The sequence below is a fragment of the Actinia tenebrosa genome, unplaced genomic scaffold (assembly GCF_029948245.1).
Source record: "Actinia tenebrosa isolate PJP-AT-01 unplaced genomic scaffold, QUT_ActTen_1.0 PGA_scaffold7__59_contigs__length_16204524, whole genome shotgun sequence".
Classification (NCBI taxonomy): domain Eukaryota; kingdom Metazoa; phylum Cnidaria; class Anthozoa; order Actiniaria; family Actiniidae; genus Actinia; species Actinia tenebrosa.
This window is the reverse complement of record NW_028292584.1, coordinates 1,456,375-1,484,361: the sequence shown is the minus strand read 5'-3', so window position 1 is coordinate 1,484,361 and position 27,987 is coordinate 1,456,375. Positions and strand designations below refer to the sequence as shown.

Below are 27,987 nucleotides of genomic sequence, written 5' to 3'. Positions count from 1 at the left end.
GATAACAAGTTGTCACATACAATATACTTTATTTGCTCTTTAAAATTTTACTCACATTCCTGGCACAAATACATGACGTTTTTCCTCTTTTTTCAATCTGATTATTGATTGTTAGTATTGTTTAGATTATTCGATTATCGTAATCAGTTCCAGGTTAGGCTCAGGTCAAACGTCGAACTTTACATGAGCCGAACCCAATGAAATCAAAGACCGTCTTGTTATCCTCCATTGTTTTAATTAGGTTCGGCTCATGTGAAGTTCAACGTTTGACCCGAGTCTAACACTTATTTACACTGCATTTAATATTAAAATTTCAAACCTTAAACTGGAATGAGCTTCCATGTCCACCGTGCAAATTCCCGTCCCGTCAAGGGGTTTATTTTGTATTAACTAGAAAATACTAAGTTTACAGTCTGATCCCACTAAACGACCTCTGGCCGCTATGAGATGCCCATTTAACGGGTAACCGGGCTTTAGCTCTGTCAAGTCATCATTTACAACATTTCTAGGCAATGTACGACGACAATATATGGGGTTGGTAGAGGTTTAGTTTAGAGGATCTAGCCCGGCCTTAGAAGCCTGCTAGAAGTGAATACATTCACTACAGTAACACGGTAGATGCAGAAAGGATTGGTGTCCAGTGACACTTAAAATTAACACTCAGCAATGTTTTTGGACAGATCACGTGTTATTTTCCCGCGATACGACGTCTGCGCTAGAAAACTTCATTGCTTGCATTTCTTTACCACGTTTTTTCTACTGGCTGAAATTGGGCGTTTGTTTACCCCATCTCAAGCCACATGTCATTCCATCGAGAATAGGATTCATTTCCTTTGCATCCAAACAAAGAAATGATACTCAAGGAGTGACACGTGGTCTGAAATCAGAAAAAAATTTCATTTAGTAGCCGAAATTCTAAATACATATATATATATATATATATATATAAAATAGTTAAAGACTAGAATAAATGATCCATTGTCTTATTGCGACTAGCTGGTTTCGTATGAGCTAGTCGCAATAAAACAGAGTTTTTTATTCTAGTCTTTAACTATTTTATGTAATGCTCCTGCAATTTTGAGGCACTCTTTGAAAAATATTTTAAATGGATTTTGATATATATATATATATAAACCCAGGATAAAAAAAAATTCATTCACTAAACGCTTATGACTTCTATTATACACTCTTTGGGTGATATACCAAGTCGAGGATCCCTAGTATACCGTTGTCATCCCGCACCACTCGTGCAGGTAATAGTTGAATCAAGTTTGGGAGCCTTTGTATTTTTCCTGCGACAAACGAGACAACGAGTTCAAAGAGAGTCAAATCGAGTTCTGGTAAACGTCAAGATGGCGACTGGGATAAAATACTGGGTCTTTCTTGGTGCAGCAAGCTTTATCTTATTCCTTGTCTATTGTTTATTGTCTTCCTGCTTCAGGTGCCTTGCAACACCAAGAAAGAGCTTCAATAATTATTATAACTCAATATTAGAAATACTTCCATTTTTGTAGAAAAAGTAAGAACGCTGGATAAAGATGCTGCATAAGCGAGAGATGATGAGCCTGGTTACACCTTGACATGAATAAAATGCACGAAGATGGCAATGTTAGGTTATTCTGACCAATAAATAATCAATCAAAATCAGTTACGAGAGATATTAAGTCAAATAACACATCGGAGCGAAAAGCTAGGGGTCGCGTGAAGATTAGACGTGCCAAGAGAATAAAGCGAAAACAGTGTTCTGGTAGCGTATCAGCATCAAACAACATGCATATTAGCTATTATTATAAAATTCATTAGATTGTCCCATTTGAGTCCATGTTGGAACAAAACAGATCAGCACAGTAATCAAAATGATGTTGATGATGATCTAAATTCTCCTTTTATAATACAAAACCAAAAAAGAAAAACGATGTGAGAATTTAGATTTTCATCAGCAACATTTGGATTTTCTGGATTGACATCTTCAGCTGCTGCCAGCATAGTAAATGGAGCGGAATTAACTATGCTGCCAGGCATCTAGAAAGAAAGCTCAATTCTCTTCTTTCAAGATAGCTAACTCGAGTTGATAATGTTAAATACATAACCTTTATCATAAAAATTTTGCACCTATAATTTTTCAAGCTTCCTTATCTTTTGTTTCATTGATACCATTCGAAGAAGGCATTGTTACACGAACTTCGGGAATCTCGAGGAATTCTTTCGGGTCCACGACCGGCTCATCTTCTTCGATTGCAGTTAGTCGCCTAAGTTCTACAGTATCGTTTTCATCATATCTTCTCTTGTCCATTGAGAACCACAAGCCGGGATCTTTATCTTTATTACGCGAGTGTTTACTACGATGTTTGCCATCGTCTTTGTGTCGGTGTCTGTGTTTATTTCTTGAGCTGTGGTGGTTATTCGAACTTTTGTCTCTCTTCTTTACTGATCCTTCTCTTACAAACGACTTCCATAAGGAGCTCTTTGTCATTTCATCACTGATATTGATGGGGATTTCTACCTGAGTTGGCCCGTTGACCTGTGGTTCTTTCTTCTCTCCGTCAACATCGTCTTCCTGTTTAAATAAGTCAAATATTCCAGTCAATAGACATCTTTAGCTTGAGCGTAATGTTTTCCCATTTCAGACCACGTGTCATTTCCTAGAGTATCATTTTATCGTTTACTAGTTGTGCAGAAGAGAAGACACATGAATATAGATACAACTCAAACGAAGAATAGCGCTTTAATATGCCTTTATATATATTAAACTCATCACTAGTAGATGAGCTTGACGTTAGGTGCTTGTTCGGTGAGATGAGGGGGGCCTGGCACATAAAATCGTGGTAACTATGGCAACCCTGTCACAACTCACCGTGCAACTGTCACACTGATGATCTGGTCAGTGGAATACTTACCTATATATACCTACCATAGGGAGGGAGGGCAGGAAAAAAAAATATATATATATAGCGTTTTAATGAGATGACGTAAATTCAAGAATAGGTTACATTTTGCAGTGTGATTTAAGTGTTCTGAATTGAAATAACCTAAAAGTGTACAAAGCCATATATTTCAGTTATAAGAATGATTTGCAAATGGTAAAAAAGCAGAACTTTGCACAACAGCATTTTTGTATCATAAAGTAGTCTTGAATTTACGTCATCTCATTTGCATATTAATATTTCAAATGTTTATATCTCCAAAAGAAAATGTTACATACGAAAATACTGCAACCATACTACTACGCTATCCACATATATGTGATTTTGAAAGAAAAAAATCCTTGATATACACTTTAAAAGCTCTATAAACCATGAAAAATATACGAAAATGGTATACAAATATAACTGAAGAACTGCAACCTGGAGAATTGCAATTGGTCGCAAATTTCAGACCAACAACGTTTGTATTAAAACAAGTTTATAGATGGCGCCGTCTCGAATGAAGTCTTACCTGTCCACTTTCACTACCATCACCATCACCGTCACCATCACCATCAACTGCCTCACCGTTGAGTCCTTCACTCATTGATGCCACGAGCTTCTTCTTCTTCACTGTTTCTGGCATTAAATCATCGAGAACCTGAAGCTCATGCTTGGAGAAAAACTTTTCCATGACTTTACGTACCACAACAAGCATGAGAACCTTGAAAGGAAACATACGGACCATAAGTTGAGAACGATTTATCTTGACTGGGATAGGTCCTCTAGAGGTCCTCTAGACTCATCTGCTCAGAGTTAGCCTCATTTCAGCATCAGAATAAACAACTTCAACAATGCAAACACTTTGGGATGCATGAGTGGTATGGCGGCGAGAAAATGCTTTGTGTATGGAGGAAACTGAAACCCTTGAAGCACATCAGGAGAGAACTAACAAACAACTCTACCCACATACGACACCGAGCCCGGCAGAACTCGAACCCGGGTCGCCTTTGTAAGAGGAGAGTCCTCTCACTGATACGCCACCCACGCTTCCTTCTTACCATGATTGGGAAGACCAATGCTGCAGGTGTCGACTTGATAGCCCACAGCACAACGAGACATGTAATCTGTATGAACGTGAAGAGATGGACTCGAGTGATCTTGATTCGTCGAAGGTAGATCAAATCAGGCTGGTGCTTGGCAGGCATAAACATGATCTTGATCCTCTCAAAGAACTTTTGGTTGATTAAAATAGAAGAAGAAAAACAGTTAACGGATATGGCACAGCAGATGGTTAATGACAATATAGGCCTTGTTCGAGATCTTAAAATTCTAGCAAGATACCAAGGCTCGTGAATGAAATGTTCAAAATTGCCTTAAAACTCAAGAGGATCAGTAAGTATAGCACTGTAGATCTTATTATAACGTTTTTGAGTGGTGAACTGACTAGCATTTTTACAAAAATTTTCTTAATATTGCCAAAAAGTAGGAACGTTATATATTGTACAAGATCTCATTCCTACCAATAAATGTATTTGGTGATCCACGTGTTCGTACGATACATGAAGTACAATGCGACTAAAGCATTGCAATCAAGTTTGGATTTTAAGATATTGAACGTGGTCTATTGACCAGGGTTCGTGCTGGATTGCAAAGAATAAAATCAAGTCCCTTTCGTGACGAAAATTTACTTCTCAAGGACATTCAAACATTTGCCTAAAGCTTTATATTTTATTTATACTTTACATTTTTTTTGCTGTTCTCGACGAAGAAGAATGCCTCCATATCCGGCAAAAGGATTTGAATCATTCGTTCGTGGTTACACATTGGGCATCTCCACATTTTCCAGGGTAATCAAAGATAGCCCAAATAACCAAAATTTTCATAACGATGTCTTTTCGATTAATCATTTTAACTTACATTTTACATTATTTATTTTTAATATCAAACCTCACAACATCGACAAAATATTTTTACTTTTCATGGAGTATTGAAGGACTTTTCAATGATTTTTTATTCTTTCAAGAGCTTTTCAACAACACTTGAGTAGCCAATGTGCACGAGCATGAATCCTAGCGCAACATATTCTGGGGAACCGAGTACTAGACAAATAAGAACAAGGAAATCAATAGAATTTTTTCTGTTGAAATACTCACATTTCCATAGAAAATGTCTAAGAATTGTCAGATGGATTTTTAGAAGAGCTGAAAAAGCGCAAGTACTCGGTTTCGCATCATGCTTTGTGCTAGAGATACATTGGTATCATAAATTCCATGGTTTTTCAAGTACTTGAAGGACCTGTACGAACCCTCATTGACTGACCTGTATTCCCTTTAGTGCTGAGAATCCCATGTACAGGAACAGACCATACAACACTGGCATGGGAATATACTGCAATGAAATGACACAGGTGCATTAATATACAATATCTTGCAGGAGCTCTTCGTTAGGAATGGAAAGGTTTAAGAGCATAATACAAGACAGATTCAACAGCCCAACAATCCAGTGACCGTGGGTTATTTCCTTTCATGTTATTATGATATCTATTGTGTGTTATTTCCTGGTAGGACTAAAGACTTTTCGTCCACACCAAACTAACTGACAGATTTTTGAGTCATTGAATAAATTATGACAACCAACCAATCAGTCCAAATTGGAGACATTTTTGGAGTGAAATAATGAAAATAATAATAATAATAATAATAATAATAATAATAATAATGATAATAACAACAATAACAATAATTATACAGCTTCTCATTAATCCCATATTGGTAACTGTCCAATTATTTTCTTAATTGGACAGGTCTTGTTGATATGGGATTAATTAGGCAGCTATATAATTAATAGGTAATGGGATTTCATGCTCCCCAATCAAGAAATAATTAGATTCAAAAAATTCCTCTGACTGCCAAATTGGACTTGGCCTACGACCTCATCCAATTTTGTCAGTCCTCGGAATTTTCCTCGTCCAATTAAATGGAGTCCTATTACATATACTAATAATAATTTAATTCTAGTGCATTCCATAATCCCAATACCCTTATAATAAAATATGCACATCAAATATACAGAATGAAAGAAAAGTAATGCAAAATGCCTCAAAGTCCTTAGAATCCCATCTACATAAATATACACATCAAATATACAGAATGAAAGAAAAGTAATGCAAAATGCCTCAAAGTCCTTAGAATCCCATCTACATAAATATACAATATTCATAAGAAAAATAAGAAAGTTGAGAGGAAGAATCTGAACTCCTTGACAGTCAAAGCATTCAGACTCTTTCTCACATCTCTCTTATGATAATAAATAAATGCAGATCAAGATCCTGAAAAGGAAACAAGTCCACCACAGGAACCCCAGTTTTTGCAAAAATGATTCTTAAAATCTTTTTCTCATCAGAAAAAAGTTGATTTCATTGTTGAAAGTCTGGTATATTATTACCTTGAGAATTGGAGTCATGAGAACTGAAAGACCAATCAGTATGAAGATGGCAGTCCCGGTGATGCGCTGTTCTCTGTATATAGAATAAAATTATTTATTTTATTTCATTAACTTCTTCAGTGAGGGTAGGGACACCACAACAGTTCTGTGCCATGTAGTGTTAGCACAGGCAATAAAGATGGTTGTCACCAGGGTCTTCATTGCGTCTTTTACATCCGTCTTCTACATGGTTATAGTAAAGACAGAAAGGGCCTATGGTTTTAAATTCTTACTTAAAGGTATAACCCTTTGCAGTCTATGTTATTATGAAGGTAGCACTTTCTCCTCGGTTATTTTAGACCTTGAGTGTTGGTGCAGCTGGCACTTGAACCATGACCTTGTGCACAACAGACTGACACTCTCACCAACTGAGCTAACCAGGCAGCAGTTAAAGTAGCATCGCAGTATGTTATTTCTGACAAGAGGAAAACACAAAATACATAGACTGCACAAAGTTACTGTGACTTTATGCTGGCATCTCAGTGGTGGTCAATGAGGAACATGAGGCAAGATGGAAGCAAGGCTATAGCTTATAGTACAGTTATGGTACATCAATAACACTATTACACCATCGTGAACATTGCGTGCAGCAAAATTGATTCAGGGACGACACATGTTACAACAATTCATGCAACATCCTTCATGTATTTATAGTTATTAGTTAGGGCCTGTACTTATAGTTATGTAATTTTGTTTGTAAATATGAATGTAATTCTAGGTACAATAAAACGATGTTGTTGTTGTTGTTGTTGTCATATCTTCCTTCAATAATCATCCCTGCCATACCAAAAACCTTTGGTCTTCGTTTTAGTGCAGCCTCATTGGCTAAAAATGTCAAAATATGGCAAGTGATGTTGTACCCGTGTTCAAAAGAAAATGTTTGTTGTTGTGCACAATGTTGCACAAGTAGAGCAGGACTTTCAACTCCTGAAATGTTTACTTTATTTATCATGTAGACTTTGGGTAATTCTCCACTATCACCCCCTTGTCAAATACTAGTACATGTACATGTACTGCAGCTTACTCACCTTACTCCTAAAAACTTTGTCTTTTCTCCTGGTGCTGTGCATTGTGATTCCAAAAATAAACTCTGTACATGGGAGACAGACAAAACAGTGGCAGCAACAACCCATGGTAGACCAAGAACTGAGCAAATCCCAATAATTATAGCTACCATTAACAGATCAAGGTGATAGCCAGCACCTTTCTGAAAGAGGAAAATTATTATTATTAGCATTTAGTTAATATTATTCTCAAGCAAAAGGTGAACCCCCAACTCAACCACCAAAGAATGCACCTTTAAAATGACTATAGAACAAGTCACTATAGAGATTCAAACTTTAATATTAAAACATGTAGATGCAGTAGCCACAAAAATGTGTCAGCACATCTGCCGACCACTGAACCCCAAGAAAAGGAGTGAGAGGCAGTGTTTAAGCAGAACCTGTGCTCCACGTAATACATCTCTTTAACTTGGTCATAATTTGTTGTATGTTTTAGAACAGATCATTTCTTTGTTTAACAGTTGTGCATGAAAAGACACATAAATATGGACAACTATATACAACTCAAACAAAGAATCTCATTCCCAAGGAAATGGCGTGATCTGAAATGGGAAATCATTATGCCCAAGGTAAAGATGTCTATTACTGTGTGTGCCTTGGAAAGAGTTATGCAGGCTTTGCACCATCTTGTTGGCAGCCATAACAGGAGGCATGAGAATAATAGAGTTTCTCAGGGGGGAAAAGACTTTATTGTTGTTCCTACATACATTTACTGTACTGTCATGGCTGCCATCACATGATAGTGCGAAGTCTCTACAGTGTAACGTAACTGGTTACCTTTAGTTTGTGTTCTCTTCTGTTGACAATTAGAGCAGTAATCTGTTGATCCATGAAAACTAAAATAGTAGCAAGAACGGCAGGTATAGCAGCAGCAACGATCACCCACGCTGGGTTCTTACCAAGAGGAGGTATCAGCCATCCTCGCTTATGGCTTGCTGTTGGCTGGAACTTCAAGGGGATTATCAGTTTTGGAGTGTTGACACCAAAGGCTACATCAATACTGACAAAAACTAAGATTGAAATCAACACAGCAAAATCTGATATTACGGCACGGACCTGAAATGTAACAATATGATGACTAACTGTTAGTGCGTTTACCATGTGGACAATGAAAGACAAATATTTCAAAAAATGTTGGTAAAGGTTTTGGTGCATGTTGCATACCGAGCTCAAACTGCACTATGTGCGACGTGAATGTAATCAATATGGATTTGTCTAATAAGGAATTATATTGAAACATCTAAAATGGCTAAATTGCCTAAGAGGAACACTGGACATCACAACACCAACATCTCTGTGTTGCATTCTTGACAAGAATAATAATGAAAAACAATAGTCAATTCAGCTATTCTTGGATGTTGGAATTACCTTTTATTGCCCCTATTATCTATGGTTGTGTATAGATGGGATACTCGCAGTCCAGGTGATTGAGAGAGACTAGGGTTAACGAAGTACGTCATAGGTTTCCGAACACACGAGTGGGACTTTATAGAAATTGTGGTTCTCTTCTACGGTGGCCCACAAGGGCAATACAAAAATATCAAACACAGTACAAATATATTAATGTCAGTACAATAATGTGTATTTCAGTACACATATATGTATTCCAAACAGTATAAATATTTCCCAAAACAAAAATATTTCCCAGTATAAAAATATTTCTCAGTATAAAAATATTTCACAGTACAAAAATATTTCTCAGTACAAAAATATTTCCCAGTATAAAAATATTTCCCAGTACAAAAATATTTCCCAGTACAAAAATATTTCCCAGTATAAAAATATTTCACAGTATTTTTGTATTTTGTATTGCTTTGTATTGTATTTTGTATTTTTTAGTACTTTTGTATTGCCTTTGTGGGCCACCCTACTCCGTACACACTGTACTTCACGTAGAAAAAAAATTAAGTGAAGACACCAAGAATCGAAAACCTAACTTAACCCTAACCACTAGACCATGAAGCGAATTTGCTTGTGTGGTCTCATTTTTTTAGTCATATCTAAACACATAAATATTTATTATAGCTTAATTTATGCTATCACAGGGTATGCCTACTAGCCAACTGAATAAGATTTCCCTGACAATTATACTCTCTCTCTCTCTCTCAATCACCTGGACTGCGAGTATCCTACTAGACACAACCATTATCTATCTCCTTTGATGTCAAATTTTACAACCTTTCTTCAAATAGTTGTATACATGATAAAGTTCAAGATAAAGATGAAGTTATGATAATTGATAGACTCAACTTACTTTGGTTGGGAAGAAAGTACTGCTGCGAAAAGACTTGAGGGAGATAGCCATGGCAAATGTACCAAAGGTGAGAATAACAGATAAGAAAAACACATTCTCATCACATGCCATACCTATGAGTTTTCCTCCATTGTACTCACAGTCCTGTATTGGTACATTTAATTCAGTCCAATTGGTAACCGAATTATTCATTACTGTTCCATTGGGTAAAGTAACTGACCCAAAAAATGTAGTCTGTTTCTTACACAAACATTCATGGTGCGTTGTGTAGCCAATGTCTATGGGATGGTCAGTTTGCACATTCCATAATTTTGAAAATCCTTCCACAATAAAAATAAGTGCGATAAGAGTAGCAAAACATTCCTCTGTGAATCTGGTAAAATAGCAGACGTACGAGCTGGCATCTGTGAAGACCAGAATGAAGCAAAATAGCATAGTCCATATTCCTATCCACATTCTGAATGGAAGGTATTCTAAATCTGACATCTGGCAAAAAGAGTAAATGATTTCTTCAAACACAAGCATTGGTCCTGTTGCTCCAAGGATGATCAATGGCTGACCACCAAACAGAGAGAATAATATTCCACCAATAGAACCAGCCAACATCTGCTCTACAGCACCCTATTGAAGAGAAATGAACAATGTCACTAAATAATTTTTTTTTAAATGATTACATAAAGGCCATGTATTTTCCCTTTAAAGAAAGTGAGGTTGGCATGGGTGGTTTTCTCTGCTAATGTGCAGACCTCTCACTAGGAAACCCATGGCAAGAAGGCCTCATTCAAATCCCAATCAAGCTAGTATGTGAGTTGAGTTCGTCTCATTTGGTGTTTTCCCTGTGACCTATGATTGTTTTTATCCTGGTTCTTTGGTTTTCTTCCCTCCATAACAATCGACATGTGAGTTGCTTTTGTTTGATGTGATGTTCTCTCCTGTGCTACAAGAGTTTTTCTCCTTGTTCATCACATGCAAAAGCATAGAGTGTAGCATTGATGTGTATGACTGAAAAGTGTCCCAAATTATTATTTTTTTGCAAAAATATTCTTTCATTAGGGTATCGCTGTTACAAGAAATTTTGCACAACACACTAAGCTATGTGAAACTTTCTGGATAAAAACCTTTTTATGAAAAAATATGTTACAGTGTAACAAGTTGGTTGACTTGTTTCACAAAAAGGTATGAGTTTACAGCCAATTAAAAAAAGATAGATAAATGGGATTTAGTAGTGGCATTTCAACAGAGTAGCTATTCATCCCCTGAAATTCCAGTTGGAATTAAGAAAATTCGATTTTTGTGAAGGGAGGAAAACTGGAGAACCTGGAGTAAAACCCTTGAAGCACAGGAGACAACCAACAAGCCAAAAAAGCATATAACACAGAGCCTGGCCGGTGGCCAAACCCAGGTGGTATTAGTGAGAGGTGAGACATCTCACTGTACAACATCCATGCTTCCCAATCCAGATTTAGCATTCAAAGAACGCAGTTTCTTATGTTGCTACAAACAAAATTAATTTCTAAGGTGTGGGGAATATCTACAGAGACCCTGCTTCTCAACCCTTCTTTCTCTCCCCAATCAGTGCAAAAATAAATTGAACCTAACGAACCAACATTTTTTTGACATACAGCTTGAAATTTATTATATTCATATGTTGTACAGAAGAAAATATTCAGGAAAAAAGTTCAAGAGTAAAGTTTGACAATTTTTTTTGGACTTTATAGTGTGCAACATCCAACAAAACATTCATGAATCATTTTTGAAATAAATAAACAGTCGTTTGCATCTACACATGGACACATGACACTAAAACATTTTCGAATTGGTTGCTGAAACATAGGAACTTAGTCAACCAGAAAGTGCATGTTTATTGCTCAGCTGGCAGATTTTAAAGAGCTGCGAGCCAAACGTGCAAATTTCCAGTTGACTAATTTACTATGTTTCATCAACCAATAATTAGAACATGTTTTAGTGTTGTGTTCATGCTTAGATGCAAATAACTGTATACAGTTCTATAGATCTTTCATCTTACCATATAGTGGTCTGTCTTTGTACTCATTAGACCACCAAACGTTATAATTGGAGTCAAGCAAGCAAAATAGATAAAGATGACTGAGGCAATACACTGTGGACTGAGTGCATCTTTGAAGTCACTACAGTACCATGGCAGACGACGCCTCAAGTCAGCTAGTAAACCACCAAAAAGTCTAAATTACAAGAACAAAACAGTTAGAGATTTGAAGTGTTTTTAATAAGAAAATCCAAACATTCAAGCTGGGGGTCCTTCTGCATGTAGCGCAAACCTACATTGTATTGCATTGTTCTATTGCATATCACTGTGTCTGGTACCCGAAGGAGGAGCCCAAGTTGATCATGTGATCAGCATCTAGCTAATTATGATATTGTAGAGGTAACTTTGTTCCAAGCAAAGTTGCAAGTTATCGTAGCATCCTTCACGATTTTATAGAGAAATGGGGGAGGGGAGGGGGACAAAATCCTCAAATTTTGTATTTTTGTATTATGTTTCTCTCAATTTCCAAAAAAAAAACTCAAGGATAGCACAGGTTGGTGTGCTACTAGAGCAGTTTCCTTATGAGTGTGAAAAGCTGTATTGTGTGCTTGCCTTGCCTCCACAATGATGTTTTGTAGATTTTGATTGGTTGATTTTTCTCATATAAACTGTGATTGGTCTATAACCTTGGTGTGACCATGTCCATGACCATGCCATGTTTATGTCATGTTTTGGGCATTTGATTGGATGGAGAGTAAATTCTTTCCCAATGTGATTGGTTTGGCAAATTCCTTGCCATGTAATGAGCAAGTTTGTGCCGCAAGCTTTTAGCAGGCATGATAAGAAAACTAATAAGAATGCAAGATTTGAAAATTACAGGAGCTTTTTAAATAATTGAATGCAGTACATACCTTCCTGTTTTTCTGAGATGCTCTTCTCTGTCTGCTGGGTCATGGTCTTCATCATCATTCAATTCACCCCATTTGAGCCTCTTCTCTTGTGATGGCACAGTTGCTGGGGGTTCTATACGGATAGAGGGATCCCATTCCCCTGGTGGTAATACAGTCCCCTACCATACAATAAACATACAACATTATACTATAGACTATTAGCACCAGATTTAGTGTGAACACAATGAAGTAATCAGTCACAAGTCCAGTCAATGTGACTGGCCTAAGAGAGGTTTGGTCAGACAAGTGCCAATTTTGGTTGAACATTTCCTATTGACTGACCATTAATTTTAGCCCTGCAAAAATTTGGTACTTAAAAAAATATGTTTTTTTCTGAAAAGTAGAGAGTTGTTCATTCAGCTGTTGTGATAGGAGGAAACAGGCTGGTGGCGACATTTTACAAATAATGTATTTCCTCTATTAAACCCCCAGCCTTTTGTAAGCTCCCCTTCTGATAAAACCCCAGTCTATAAGCACTGAAAAAGAATAAGCCCCCTGACAGAAGATCTTCATCCATGCCTGACAGAAGATCTTACCTGCATGAGAAACTCATCCATGTCTGACAGAAGATCTTACCTGCATGAGAAACTCATCCATGTCTGACAGAAGATCTTACCTGCATTAGAAACTCATCCATGTCTGACAGAAGATCTTACCTGCATGAGAAACTCATCCATGTCTGACAGAAGATCTTACCTGCATGAGAAACTCATCCATGTCTGACAGAAGATCTTACCTGCATTAGAAACTCATCCATGTCTGACAGAAGATCTTACCTGCATTAGAAACTCATCCATGTCTGACAGAAGATCTTACCTGCATGAGAAACTCATCCATGTCTGACAGAAGATCTTACCTGCATGAGAAACTCATCCATGTCTGACAGAAGATCTTACCTGCATGAGAAACTCATCCATGTCTGACAGAAGATCTTACCTGCATGAGAAACTCATCCATGTCTGACAGAAGATCTTACCTGCATGAGAAACTCATCCACGTCTGACAGAAGATCTTACCTGCATGAGAAACTCATCCATGTCTGACAGAAGATCTTACCTGCATGAGAAACTCATCCACGTCTGACAGAAGATCTTACCTGCATGAGAAACTCATCCATGTCTGACAGAAGATCTTACCTGCATGAGAAACTCATCCATGTCTGACAGAAGATCTTACCTGCATTAGAAACTCATCCATGTCTGACAGAAGATCTTACCTGCATGAGAAACTCATCCATGTCTGACAGAAGATCTTACCTGCATGAGAAACTCATCCATGTCTGACAGAAGATCTTACCTGCATGAGAAACTCATCCATGTCTGACAGAAGATCTTACCTGCATGAGAAACTCATCCATGTCTGACAGAAGATCTTACCTGCATTAGAAACTCATCCATGCCTGACAGAAGATCTTGTCTGCAGTTTGCTTTATAAGCCACTTCATGGAAGATCTAAATAACAACAAAGCAAAATGGTAAATTGCATGTTGTATAACAAACCTGAAATGGGCACTATGGGCAATATGAATGCAATCAGAGAACCCAGAGATAAGAGACAAGAGCACTACCACTGCACCACACTTGATTCCCAATAGGCCACATTCATGTTTGCAAGACATTAGTCGAATGGTATCACCAAATGGCATTAATAGGTAGGAATAAGATAATGTAGAATACACAACGTTCCTATTTTTCGACAATTATAAGAAAATGTTGGTATAAATGCTAGTCAGCTCACCACTCAACGCCTGAGCTTATATATAGTATAAACACTGCCACTCATACTGTATATATAACTTACAGCACTATATCTGACATTTTATGCAATTATGAACAAGTTATTCCAGAGAGCTTTGTATTGTGCTAGAACTGTAATGGTTTATACTGTTACACAATACTGTCCATTTTCCCCCCACAAGGGTAGCACTTAATAGCCATTGGCTAACAAAACTATGGCCCTCATTCTGTGATTGAATTGGAATTTAGGAGTTGATTTTTGCGGAGGGAGGAAAACTGGAGCACCCGGAAAACCCTTGAAGCACAGGAGAGAACTAACAAACAACTCTACTCATATCAACACTGAGCATGGCGGGACTTGAACTCAGGTGGCATTGGTGAGAGGCGAGCGCTCACACCACTACTCCACTCATGCTTCCCAAATAAATATATTACAGATAAATACAATCAATTACAGATTGCATTTCTATATCTTACTTCATCAGACATTAAGGTTGCAATTGCTCTTCCAACTTCATGATATCGTCCTGGGGTACTTGGGGGTCCCAACATGATAAACATGAACCTGGTGGGAATAGGGACTTCTGTGATGTCATTTAGCAGCAGGCTGTTTTCCAGACGAATGAAAGCTATGATTGGCTTCTTTAGAAAATCTACTTCACCAACAAGAGAATTGGATGCTTCTGCTCCAGGGGGAATTTTCTTCATGAAGTTATGATCAAACTAAAAGTATCAACAAGAATATGTGAAACATCAGATATCACTAATATCAGTAGTACTGTTTATTTTCCCATGGTGTAGAGTCAACTTCAAAAGGGAATGAATTGGTAGAAATAAATAAAGAGGTGGATTATTAGCTCTGAATAAGTGGTTCTTACTAAGAAGCCAATTAACAAAAACCAATGAAATTGAGATATTTAAGTTTTGTGAAAGGAAAACAATGCTAATCATGACTCATGTTCATTAGCATAGAATATATGCCCCCCCCCCCCCCCCCCCTTACATTTCTGGTAATTAATTAAATCAATAAAGACGTTTGTTTCTTTTTTTTAGTTCTTGTGGGGGCCCCCCCCTCCCCCTCCCCCCTCACAATTCCTTGCTAAGAGGATCCAAGAATTAGATCAAAGATCCTACTGCAGCAATGTCCTACAAGATCCTCAAAGATCTTGTGCAAGAGCTTGCAGGATATTGCAGGTTTATGCAAGATTATCATACACTCAATTGAAGAATCGTTATCGGGTTCAGAAACATAGAACATAGAAACTGAGACCGAAATGGCACATGGGAAATGACATAATTATATTACATTTTATTCATTTGCGCCATCCAAGCAGTCGGTTTAGAATGCCAAACGTGTATTAAAAACAGTGGATGATGCTACTGGTCGCTGGTCACAGCATGCATCTAATTAATGTACATGTACTTCCCATGTGCCATTTCGGTCTCAGCTTCTACTGTATGTTTTGTTTCTGAAGCCTACAACGATTCTTCAATTGAGTGTATCTGGATCTTGGGAAGAATCTTGACAAGCCCTTGTCTGATCTGACATGAATCTCAGCAAGATGCAGTTTGACCTTGGAAAATTTTTTTTTTCATATCAAAAGACACAAAATAACTTTTTCAAGTAAAACTCAAAGAACTTACTGTTTCATAGGTGTCATTGTTAGTATCCCTCTCACTGTCTTTATCCTCCTCATTTCCTTGACCAACCAATGAAACAGCAGATGGGATGTAAGGAAAGGATTTATCTGAATCACTTGGCTCATCTTCTTCCATAAGCGCCGTGAGATTAAAAGGCACTGACCTGGAGCCTTCAATCACAGGCTTTTTCTTCTCCAAGCCCTGCAGCGATGGTGCAGAAGATTTTCTAGAGCCAAGGCTGGCAAGCTGTTGGCCAAGACTTTGTGAGGTTTTTGGTTTTTGTTTGCGAGACTTTGATGATTTATCAAACTGGTGAACATGTTTTTCTAGAAGCACTTCTTTGGCTTTGGCTCTATTGTCTTGTTCTAACTGTTTTGTGTAGACCAAATCATCCAGCACCAAGTCTATTAAATTAGCAAACAATAAAGTAAGTTAATACAAAAATTCTATCTTTAACTTAAGGACATTCAGGGGCAAAATTAATAAAGTTATGATTTGAATTTTCTGAAACTTGACATACTAATCCTTGATCAAATTGAAGTTAGAAATACTAAATAAAGAATGGGGGTCATTGTTTTAGAGATAAACACTGAGTAATATTGACATTATCATAGAAAAAGAAGCACTCATTTTCATGGTTAATTGTGTGTAAATAAATTATTTAAGATAAAAATGAAAAATAAAAAAATCATTTAAGATAAACTGAAAACTTATTTAAGAAAGAAAAACTTGGGAGTCACTGTTTTTGAGATATGATGTTGCAAACTTTACATTTTTTTGCCAAGATCTTGGATTTGACCGTATTTTTCATAAAAACAAAATCATCTAGGCGGTCCTTGCTCAAATAATCAACTTGAAAACTCAGGTACCTTTTTCAGTTACACTTACAGCCAACAAAAGAACAATTTTTAATTTTAAAAATGCCTTTTACAGTTTAATTGAAGTAAGAATTGATGACTAAAAATTTGCAAGGCATGCCAACTAATGATTATTGGAGCACTGCTCCAGAATTTCCCTGCTAGCAGAGCCTATTTTCCTTTTGTTTTGGTTGAGAGAGAAAAATAGACTCTGCTAATGTAGGACGTTATTTCTATCACGCATGCGTGGCGTAACTTAGCAACGCTGTCATGATATTGACAGCCGTTCTAGTCAAACAATGTTTGGCGCCACGGTGTGTTACATTTGCTCATGCGCACTACATGTAATTGGTTAAAAACTGGTTTTGTTTGTCCACGATCGTGGATGGCAGTGTATCAAAGGAAATGCTCTACATCGCCAGAGTCTCCTTCCTCCCCACCTGAAAGAAGGGACAGAAAGAGAAGAGAGACTCTGCTAGCAGGGAACTCCAGAAACTGGACTACAAGTAATCTTACTAACAATAAGCTTTGTTGGAATCATGCACCCTTTAATTGTTTTGAATTGTTAGAAAACCAAGATAAACTGCCCACATTTTTACAAGCCTAATACATGAACAGAACATATCAAATGAATTATTAAATGAATGAGATGAATGGAAGGGATGGATGAATGGACTAATATAGGGATGGATGCAATGCAGGGCCTAAAATAATAGCCAGCCATCAGCCAATCATGTCTGGCAACACTTGGAACTTGTCTGGTCAAATCTTTGCCTTGCTCATCATTTTGACCAGTGACATTGAGCAAGAAACAAGGTATGACCGAGCTAAAAACTAATTTGTCTGGTCATCTTGCCTGGTGACTGCCAACTGACCAGCTGCTATTTAAAGCCCTGCAATGGATGATAGTTTAATTCTTTTCTCTTAAATCACTTTTCACTTACCCCATATCTGTTCCAGGTTAGAAGCATTCAAGTCTAGCAGTACTGAGCCATGTAGCAAACAGCTACGCAGTTCAAACAGACTATAAAGAGAAAGAGTAGCCACATGAGGTTTGCTCCATCGGTCTCCAACTTCTTCAACATCTTCTTCAAACTTTAGCCATCTTGCTGATTCCTTCCATACTCCCCCTTCTTCAGTAACTCTATACTCATCAAGTTCAGCAAATATTTGATGGCCTTCCACTTCGATTTCTTGACCACCAAGGATGAAACGCACTCTTTCGTTGGGTAGGGAGCATGGGTTCTCAATATCTGAAGCTAGACAAAACAATAGACTCACATACAAAATATACGACTAAAACTAATGAAACAAACATCAAACAGCGTGTGCTAGCCATTTTAAAATCTTGCTCAAGTAAAAGAAGAAGATTCTCGATCAGGGATCAAAATGTCTATGTGTAAAAATATGAGGTAAAAAAAAATCCAGAAACAATAGCAACTGGATCAATGATTACTTCTTTATTATAGTATTGTTTAATAGTTGAGGAAATCCTGGCTTACACCAAGACATACAAGCAAACTATTCCAGATTTCAAATATTTCCTTTAAAAAAGTAAATAAAATGATAAAAAAAGTAAAAAATAAAAAAATAACTGCCCTTGGTTTTATGAGGATCCCCTACCGCAATTTTCATAATTATGCGAACTCTGTGTCTGCGAGTTGCAGCTAAAATTTGTTTTTGCTGCTGTCAATCAATCATTCGGACCTTTTATATTTTTGACTGGCGGTAGTGAAAAACTAAATTCCAGCGTGCAACTTGGAGACACAGAGTTTGCATGTTTATGGAAACATAAAACTCCGACAAAGGACTAGTGTCTGAAGTTTTTTCATTTTTTCACAGTGTAAAATTTACCCTTTTATCATTAATGTCTATGGAAATTGCAGTAATAGCCAGAGACTAACAAACCTGTGGCCCTCAGCTCATTTTATGATCAAATTAGAGTTAATAGGAGTTGATTTTTGTGGAGGGAGAAAAACCCTCAATGCATAGAAGAGAACCAACATTGAAGCATTTCTACTGATAAACATCATCGAGCCCAGTGGGACTGAGCGCTGAGTGAGGTGAGCTCTCTCGACTCTATGCCACAGGTGACCTGTGGTACCCAATGATGGTTTTAAATAATATAAATATATCAAATACTTTTAGTGATACTCAGACAAGTATTAATACTCAGAATGGCAGTCCTGTCTTGTCCTTCTCTTAAGGGAAGATAAATATTTACATTAATTATTAGTTTAGAAATTATATTAACTATATGTTTAATACATCTAAAAATCATTCCACACTTGGGTTTAGTTGAAGAGATGTTACGACAGAATGCATGCCATCATCAGTTAGAAGATGTGATGAATAATGGTTAAATTAGAATGAAGGAATGCCAGTCATTTCGAGACACAGTCGTTTCGAGACAGGTCGTTTCGAGACACTAAGATACAAGTTCGAGACAGGCATATATCCGTTTCGATACACCTCATACACCGTTCAATATATATCATATATATAGGATATTACAGGTTCAAAACGATCTTATAAAGATAAGTATTTATTGCTATGTTGAGATAAAAGGATACCAGACCAAACGTTACCAAGTTTTCCGTAAATTATTGACTTGAAAACTCGTTAATCGACAACAAGAATGATCGACTCGTCAAAACTCCCAGATCTTAGTCAGAAAACTATGATTTTTTCCAAAATCTTTATCAGAAATTTACATCTTCTAAACTTAATGAAGAACTTTTAGATAAACATGAAAGGGGATTCAAGTTTAGAGAGAAACACGCAAACGACTAGCTCAAAAACTTTAGACGCGGACGAGATATTTTGACTCGACAACAAGAATGTTCGACTCATCAAAACCAACAGATCTTAGTCAGAACTCTGATTTTTTTCAAAATCGTTATCAGAAACACTAATTAAAGTTAGAGAATATATTAGTATAACCTTTATTTTTATCAAGGTGAAAGTATATGAATTCGATCCACGTCAAAAAAAACTCCAATCAGAGTAGATTCATCGAGCTTTGAGCTCCAAGCGGATCAAAATCTACCTATCACAGCACTTTATTGGCTTTTTTTAACTCCTAACCAGCAAAGACGCACAACTGACCAAATACTTCAAAAGTCAATAATTCATATGCTTTTACCTTGATAATAATAAGATTTTAGATGCACTATACACCAACGAAACCACACCAACATAAAGATTTTGGAAAAAATCATAGAGTTCTGACTAAGATCTGTTGGTTTTGACGAGTCGAACATTCTTGTTGTCAAGTCAAAATATCTCGTCCGCGTCTAAAGTTTTTGAGCTAGTCATTTGCGTGTTTCTCTCTAAACTTGAATCCCCTTTCATGTTTATCTAAAAGTTCTTCATTAAGTTTAGAAGATGTAAATTTCTGATAAAGATTTTGGAAAAAATCATAGTTTTCTGACTAAGATCTGGGAGTTTTGACGAGTCGATCATTCTTGTTGTCGATTAACGAGTTTTCAAGTCAATAATTTACGGAAAACTTGGTAACGTTTGGTCTGGTATCCTTTTATCTCAACATAGCAATAAATACTTATCTTTATAAGATCGTTTTGAACCTGTAATATCCTATATATATGATATATATTGAACGGTGTATGAGGTGTATCGAAACGGATATATGCCTGTCTCGAACTTGTATCTTAGTGTCTCGAAACGACCTGTCTCGAAACGACTGTGTCTCGAAATGACCGGATACCGAATGAAGGATCAATGTTTTGTAAATGCTAAGAATTATTAACGAGAGTGCTTCAGTAATTAGATACTGTAATAAACTCATGTCACCTCACCCTATTTAAGCTAGCTAACTGTTTTCATTTTCGTTTTTCAAAACTCTTGGAATTTCAATAACCTATTTATATTAAAAATGAATGTGATACAGGAAATGCTTAATTTTCAATAATGTACTAAAATGTTAACAAATCACAGGACAATTTAAGAACATTTTCGAATGACATATGTACTTCTAAATACCCTTTATATTAATGAAATCCATCAAGTCAAACAAAATATATGTCTGTCAACAATAAGCAAAATAATCAAAATTAAATATATATTATATAGGACAGACTTCTATTTGTCACAGAAATTGTTCGAAAGTAAAAATAGCTTTCAAAAAGACTTTTTAAAATTGTGAAAAGCATAAAAATCATTTAATATCCCTGAATCTTATAATTATTTACTATGAAATGTCTTAGTGAATTATTTTCGAATGTTAAATTCTTAGGAAAGGGTTGGATCTAATTCCTTGTACTAAATATCTTTTGTGATTCTAGGTTCCAGGGCCGTAACCAGAACTTTTACAGGGTGGGTGCACATCGAATAAAATCGGACCATTGATCGTTTTTTAATACCAACTCGGTGGCGTAACTAGGGATCTTGCAGGGAGGTGCACAGACAATAATTTGCAGAACCAAAAAGGAAAAAAAAAGATAACCAAAAGAAAGCAGAACCAAAAAACACAAAACAAAACAAAAACAAAAAAAACAAAAGGGAGATAGATAAGCAGACCTTAAGCTTTTATTGCAGGGTGCAATAATAGGACCAATGACTGAGTCAAAAACTATCTTATCTAAAACAATGTTAAAATATTTGGCAAAAATACAGGGATGCAAATGGAAAAAAGTTGTCAAATTTAAAAAGCTTCATGAAAAAATAGGTAATTATAGAAGTGCATGTGTCCACTGCTTGAAATACTATGCAATAGATAAGTATGTGGTGTAATATTATGTGAAGTAAACGAAATAAGGAATTAATAGATGAGTATCTATAGTTATTCTATGCATCTAGTTCCCTATTGGCTCCAAATAGATAACACTAATATTGAAGTACTGTTTTACAGGACAATGAGTATTTCTCACCAATAAAAACAACAGCAGTGAATACTTTAATATTATTGTCAAATGCAATTTTAACCATTGGTATATATATTGAAAGCACTTGATGTTTGATTAAACAAAGCAATTAAATGATCTTTCTAGTCTGAAATTTGGAGTAGTTCTCAAAGAAAAAAAACTGGAAGAATCTTGACAGGACATAGCTTGACATGTTTGCTGTAGCCTGTGTTTGGTTATTTGTAAAAAAAATTGAAAAATCATAACTTACTTTTCAAACATTCGCCTACAAAGAAAAACCTATTATTTTGTCATCAAGCAATATATGGATATAACAATTACGGTGATATTCGTATTTAGGGTGATAAAATTATCTAGATCGACTCCGACGAAGGACTAACGTCCGAAACGTCAGTCTATTATCTTTTGTATTTACGGTGATAAAATTATCTACTACGACACATATGGATATAAGAAATGAAGGATAGATAGATAATCGTAAACTTTAGAGAGAATGACAAAATCACTGTCATTCATTATCATATCAATGGATAGAGTCTGTTCAATGGACTCCCATTTGATCCAAGCATCTACCAAATTGCTTTTGTCGTTCATAACTTAACTTCAAATATTCATCAGGGCATACTACAGACATTATTTAAAAGGATAGTCCTTCATGTCATACTTTTTGAATTTTAATTTTAAGTAATCAGTCTGGAATGCTGCATAAGCAATGTTAACAGGAAGTACATACCAGCCAACACAATAGTATAGTGTCTACAGCTTCTTAAAAACACAAAAATTATATAAAGCATGAGCATTTTAGGAATGAAAACAAAAAAATATTAAGTCTTGCAAAACTGATAAAAAGTATAATCACTGGTGTTTCACACTGGTGTACACGACTCATAATGAAAAGAAGAAAAAAGAAAGCAAAAGAACAAAGAGTAGGGGTAGAAATAAACAAACTAATAGAGATTTATTTTAATCATTACAACAAGAGAGAATTAAATAACAGCAAGGAAAAAAGAAACAAAAGGAATTAAGAGGAAGGGAGAAAAACAACAACAACAACAAACAAATTAGGCAGAAAATTTTTTTTGTAACATTGCGCTTGCTAACTGAACTTCAAAGAGACATCAATCTGATCAAAGGAAGGAAAAAATGACTTCCGACCACTAGTCCTCAACAACAACCGCTCTTTTCATCACAATCGGTTTTCCTACTTCTTTAGCATCAATAAACAAACAATACTAACTTTTCCAGGTACTACGTACAACGCTACGAAAACTCCTTTCGAATCGAAAAATTATTAAGCTCTTAAGACATATTTAATTCTCTGTTATATAAAATATCTTATCTATACTCATGCAGTGTATATATATAACTATAAAAACGGTCTAAAAGAAAGTAGTTTTTAACTAGTTACGATTCAAATTCCGGATCATGAGACTTCCTCCACCCTAATAATACTTTTCGGAATGACAAGAATATTGTTTTATCTAGTGACAGGATAAAAAAGGAAAACCTGCTAGATGTACTGTGGATAAGAATATTAGCCATACCATCAGAACCCTTTTCTCCTTTGTGCTTTCTGCGATGTCTGTGATGATGGCGTCTCCTGGAAGAATCCTTGCTTGTTCTTCTCGTACGAGAGCTTGCATTCTGGATGGGAAGGTGAACACCAACGTAGACTTGTCTATGATCTGTGGAAAGAAAACAAACGCATTAAAACCACAACCAGTAAACTAGCCCTAAATTAAACTCTTTAATATCTCGGTATCCGATCAATTGGTTGACGAAATTTTTATTTTTTAACTCAAGGCGAAAAAAAGAGGGCAAAAAAAAAAAAATTGAAACATTATGTCGTACTTCTGTAATCTAACTCATCGAAATAGTGATTAGCGCTTTCGGTGATTGCCTTATCCAGTAAAGTCCCTTCTTCGCCCTAAAATAACAAAGAAATAGTCACTTTAGAGTCCAAAATGCCGACAAAATGAAAGTTTTTATGGCGATATTGTATTCACCATGCTAAAACGCTTCTCGTCCGCCATGTTTGTTGGAGTGATTTAAGGAATGCCTCGATATCGTGTAACCACGTGAACTTTCGCAATCGAGCTTCGCGACAGGAAACGAGTAAACAGCCAATCAACACTTGACATATGACGTCATTTTGGACAACATAACTACCCTACGTCATCCCATTTACGCTTTCGCTTCTTACAGACTTCCCCGTCTTTTCTAGACCTCCAAGGAAAGTTATTTAATACACGGTACAACTCATGTTACTAGTAAATGACATGTTGAACTGACGAGATACGTGGATGGTTGGGTCCGTTGACGATCGGATTTCGAAGTTTCAATCGGAAGTTCAAAACAAACTTTGGAACTTTGTTCACGGCGAAGGTCAAAGTTGAGTTCTTTGTTGATCTTGGACAATTATTTAATGTATTTTTCTATACAATGAAAAGCGCTTCCCGGAGTAGGTGCATACAGGGCGGGAGGGTGCATAGATCGTTGGTTGTTCGGCCCGGTTACAATGAATAAATCTATTGAATAACAGCATCGATTTACCACTTATAAACATTTATCTATCGGATAGCACTAAAACCGAGCAACTTTAACCTTTCGAAGCTAACTGTTTCCAATACTCACAGTATCGTTAGGAGAGAAACTTAATAGGTGCAGCATGGAGGAAGTACAGGTAGAACAGCAAGAACGGATATTAAAGCCCCAGTACGTACAAGTGAACTCGAAATTAAATAAAATATGATTTGAGAATATCGTTTCTAAAACATCATTCCCATTTGATTATAGTTTCAAACTGTGTCCTATATACTTTTTCGCAAGAATCCTTATCTATGTAGTATGATGAGAAGGTCGATTACCACTCTACTAAATCTTTGTCACTTATCTTGAGTCATGCATCAACAAACTTCTCCATGAAACAAAGTTTCGAGGTTTGTTTTGAACTCCCAATTTCATTTTGCCATAATAGAATGCTTGAAGTTCACCGCCCAACTTCGGAAAAACTTCGGAATCCGATCGTCAAAAGATATGAAGCGTCTGCTAAGAATCTAAAATTTTTGCCATTACGTACGCCTTGGTTTTACCCATATCGAGGACTATATCGAGGGCGATTGGAGAGGCAGCGATCGATCGAGGGCTAGCTAGACTACAAAACATTGTTGTAGCATGTTAATATGTGCGCTGGGCTTGGCTTGGCTTGTCTTGTCCGCATTTCAATCCCATGATACAAAAACGAGTTTGGGAATGGGCCGAGTATTACCTTGCAAGGATTTCTGGGATTATTACTGGGGACGTGTGAATTTGTTTAGAGCAGTAACAATCCCAGTAGCCTTTGTTAGGCGATACTCGACCCACTTCCCCACTCGTCTTTTAAAGTGGGGGAGTGGGTCGAGTATTTCCTTACAAAGGCTGCTGGGATTGTGTGGGGTGTTTGCAGTAATTTCCCTATTTCACTATGACGTCACTGCTTGTTTATGTGCTCCTAACGAAACTATTTAATCTAAAATGGCCTGGTTTTCAGATATAATATGCGTTAATATGTACTAAAAAATATTCTGAGCGTTTGCTGGCTATTCTACTTCTCTTCGTGGATTGATACGGGTTTTAGAACAATTTTCGGTGAATTTGCGTTGATTTGAACCCCTCCGACGACCATGATCCTTTGCGTTTAAACGATAGATTGTTTTGATGTGACGTCATAGTGAACTAGGGCAAATTCAAGCTGCACTATTATTTATTTTTGTATCAATCCCTCCACGCAAATGTTTTCGTATTTGCTGAATATTTCTTTACTGAAAGGAGAGGTTGCGCGATATATTTTTCGTAGGTGAAGTGCTTGCTCGATATTTTATTGGGGATTTACGCAACCCTCCTCTTCTCAAGACCTCAATTATCTCTAAAAGGTCCGTCCCTTATCCACCATCACAATATAATTTATTACCGATAACAAGGTCATCAAATACGGTTGAATCATTGTGATTTGACGCTAACTCGCTGAGCATGAAATGCTCAAGAATCCATAGCAGAGAGATCCTCGGTTCAGTGAGCAATAAAATTTATACGAGAACCGTATCAAACATACGAGTTTTTGATTTCCTTCATTATTGATGGTTTTCAAAGCCGCCATGCTGGATGAATTTAACGAAAGATTCGTCATTAGCTTCATCCAACATGGGCGCCGTGTATTTTGTCATTTCCCTCTCTTTGGAATGATTGAAAACCAGCAATACATATCGAGAACTGTCGTAAAATAGATAAAAATCTAGCTCCCAAAGGATAGTCATATCATATTCAAACAGCTATAGTCAATTTCATCGGCCATTTTACTTTTAAAATAGCCTGAAAATATAAGAATTCTAAATACTCCCACATGTTCAATAACTTAGTTATCAAAATTTGACCTGATTTCGTGGCAAGAACCACACGTCAAAAATTTTTTGCACTATGTCTGGCAAAAATTGAAAAGCAGTTTTTCTAAACTTCCTACTACGGTAAACTTACCGGTTATTTCTGTGGCTTCGAGCTTAGGTGTATAGAAGTCCAAAGAATGGGGATCTAAAGATACACCAGTCTTGGAACCCTGTTGAAAAATAGGTCAAGATAATTTGACGATTGATCGAAATACACGTACAAAACAACTGTCGTGAGACTTCTAACACCTTGGTATACGAACGAAACACAGCTGCTGCTAGCTGAAAAAGGGACGACTTAAAAATAATGATCTAAAATTGTACAAAACTTGTACATTACCGCCCGAGGTCGAGTCAAATAATTGTATGCTTCGTCTCTGGCTGTCTTTGAGCCCTGTAAACAGAGAAATATTACTCCATATTAGTCCTTTAGCTTGCTCGAATGACAAGGCAGAGCTGCATCTATACTTGGAGAAGGAAACGAGTGTTTAGTCTGCAGATTTACCGAGCGAGGACGAGAATCTTCGAACTCCAATGATATTTCTGGATCATCACGAACATTGTCTGTCTTCTTGGGCGAAGACATCTTTTTAACTTAACAGCAGACCAAGCTACATCGAGAATCCAAATATTTCTGAAGTGAAGCGCGAAGGTTTATCGCTGAACTCTTGACATGGATAGGAATTGTTTTGAATGTCTTTGCAAATGTATTCACGCATATATATGTAAAACATGTCAGAAATCAGCCAATCAGAAGGCAAAACATTATACAATAGAGTAGAAGCTCAATATAGAAATGTTAAAAAATAAGAAAATGAAAAATAAAAAAAATACGGCTTTATTTTACTCGCACAAATCACCTCCACTAAATACCCACCTGCCAGCAAAACCTTTTAAAGCCGCATGTCATTTAAAGGATGATAGTTAAGAAAGATAATGGCCAGTTCACTGTTATCTTACAGGAAATTTTTGTTTTCCATTCTGTAAACAGGTGCCTGGCAAAACAAAAACATATCAAGATTAAACACTGAGGCTGGTATCTGACATGGAATATGAAATTATTAATATGGAATATTCAGCAAGCTTTTTTGGTATAAGTATCTTTCTTTTAAGAAGGAATGAGGGAGGGGGGGGGGGGGGGGGGGAGAAAATCTGATAAAGACTAGCGAAAATGTTCTTTATTACCTTTATTTTATGACCCACCCCCTTCGAAGACTTCATGTAAGCAATATAACGACAAACAGTCGCTGTATAAAAACTATATATCCTATAAAGATTATTAGAACGATGGGTTGGAGTCTATATATATGACTTTTCTAGAATCAATGAACTTTGACTTTGGCCAGAAAACACTACGAGACGTTTTTATAAAAAAACGTAACCTCCTTTCTGATATTGTTTCACAATTATATGTCGACCCACTCCCTGTCAATTAGAATTATACACCTTCTCGAATAACCCAAGCCCTAGATTTCTCCCCCCTACCCTTTTCATTACAAAGTCCTGATGTGCCCTCCAGATAAATTAATAACATTACTGCATTCTGATTTGACACACATCAAAAGGAGGTTTATTTAGCTATCGTTAGTTCTGGCTGCTTTCCGGATAATATGGCGAAATTTCTGATTAGGTTATTTTTTCTACCAACATATAGAATATCTATAATTAGTTTGTTATGACAAATGAAAATAATGTACTAGACTTTCTCGAGCTCAATTCCTGAACGTGCTTGACTTCACTTTCGCGTCATTGTATTTTCGCGACGGCTTATTTATTCGCGTCACTTAATT

General features: G+C 36.6%; 1 protein-coding gene across 2 annotated transcripts; it reads right to left on the bottom strand.

Annotated features, from left to right (window-relative positions):
• Positions 1 to 9: 9 nt before the first annotated feature.
• LOC116306251 (electroneutral sodium bicarbonate exchanger 1) lies at positions 10 to 26,886 on the bottom strand. 2 transcript variants are annotated; one of them, XM_031716271.2, is made up of 18 exons: positions 26,703 to 26,886; positions 26,538 to 26,591; positions 26,289 to 26,367; positions 23,324 to 23,464; positions 17,841 to 18,155; positions 16,043 to 16,443; positions 14,876 to 15,121; positions 14,039 to 14,113; positions 12,624 to 12,781; positions 11,734 to 11,908; positions 9,708 to 10,328; positions 8,231 to 8,509; positions 7,418 to 7,596; positions 6,351 to 6,423; positions 5,226 to 5,294; positions 3,965 to 4,138; positions 3,436 to 3,627; positions 10 to 2,557 (listed from the first exon to the last, which is right to left on the bottom strand). In XM_031716271.2, the coding sequence occupies exons 1-18, from the start codon at positions 26,781 to 26,783 to the stop codon at positions 2,123 to 2,125; spliced, it is 3,747 nt and encodes a 1,248-aa protein (XP_031572131.1). In that variant the 5' UTR covers positions 26,784 to 26,886; the 3' UTR covers positions 10 to 2,122. The 2 variants fall into 2 exon arrangements, with proteins under 2 accessions (XP_031572131.1, XP_031572132.1); XM_031716272.2 differs by lacking the exons at positions 26,289 to 26,367; positions 26,538 to 26,591; positions 26,703 to 26,886 and adding exons at positions 23,631 to 23,706; positions 23,786 to 23,844.
• Positions 26,887 to 27,987: the final 1,101 nt, after the last annotated feature.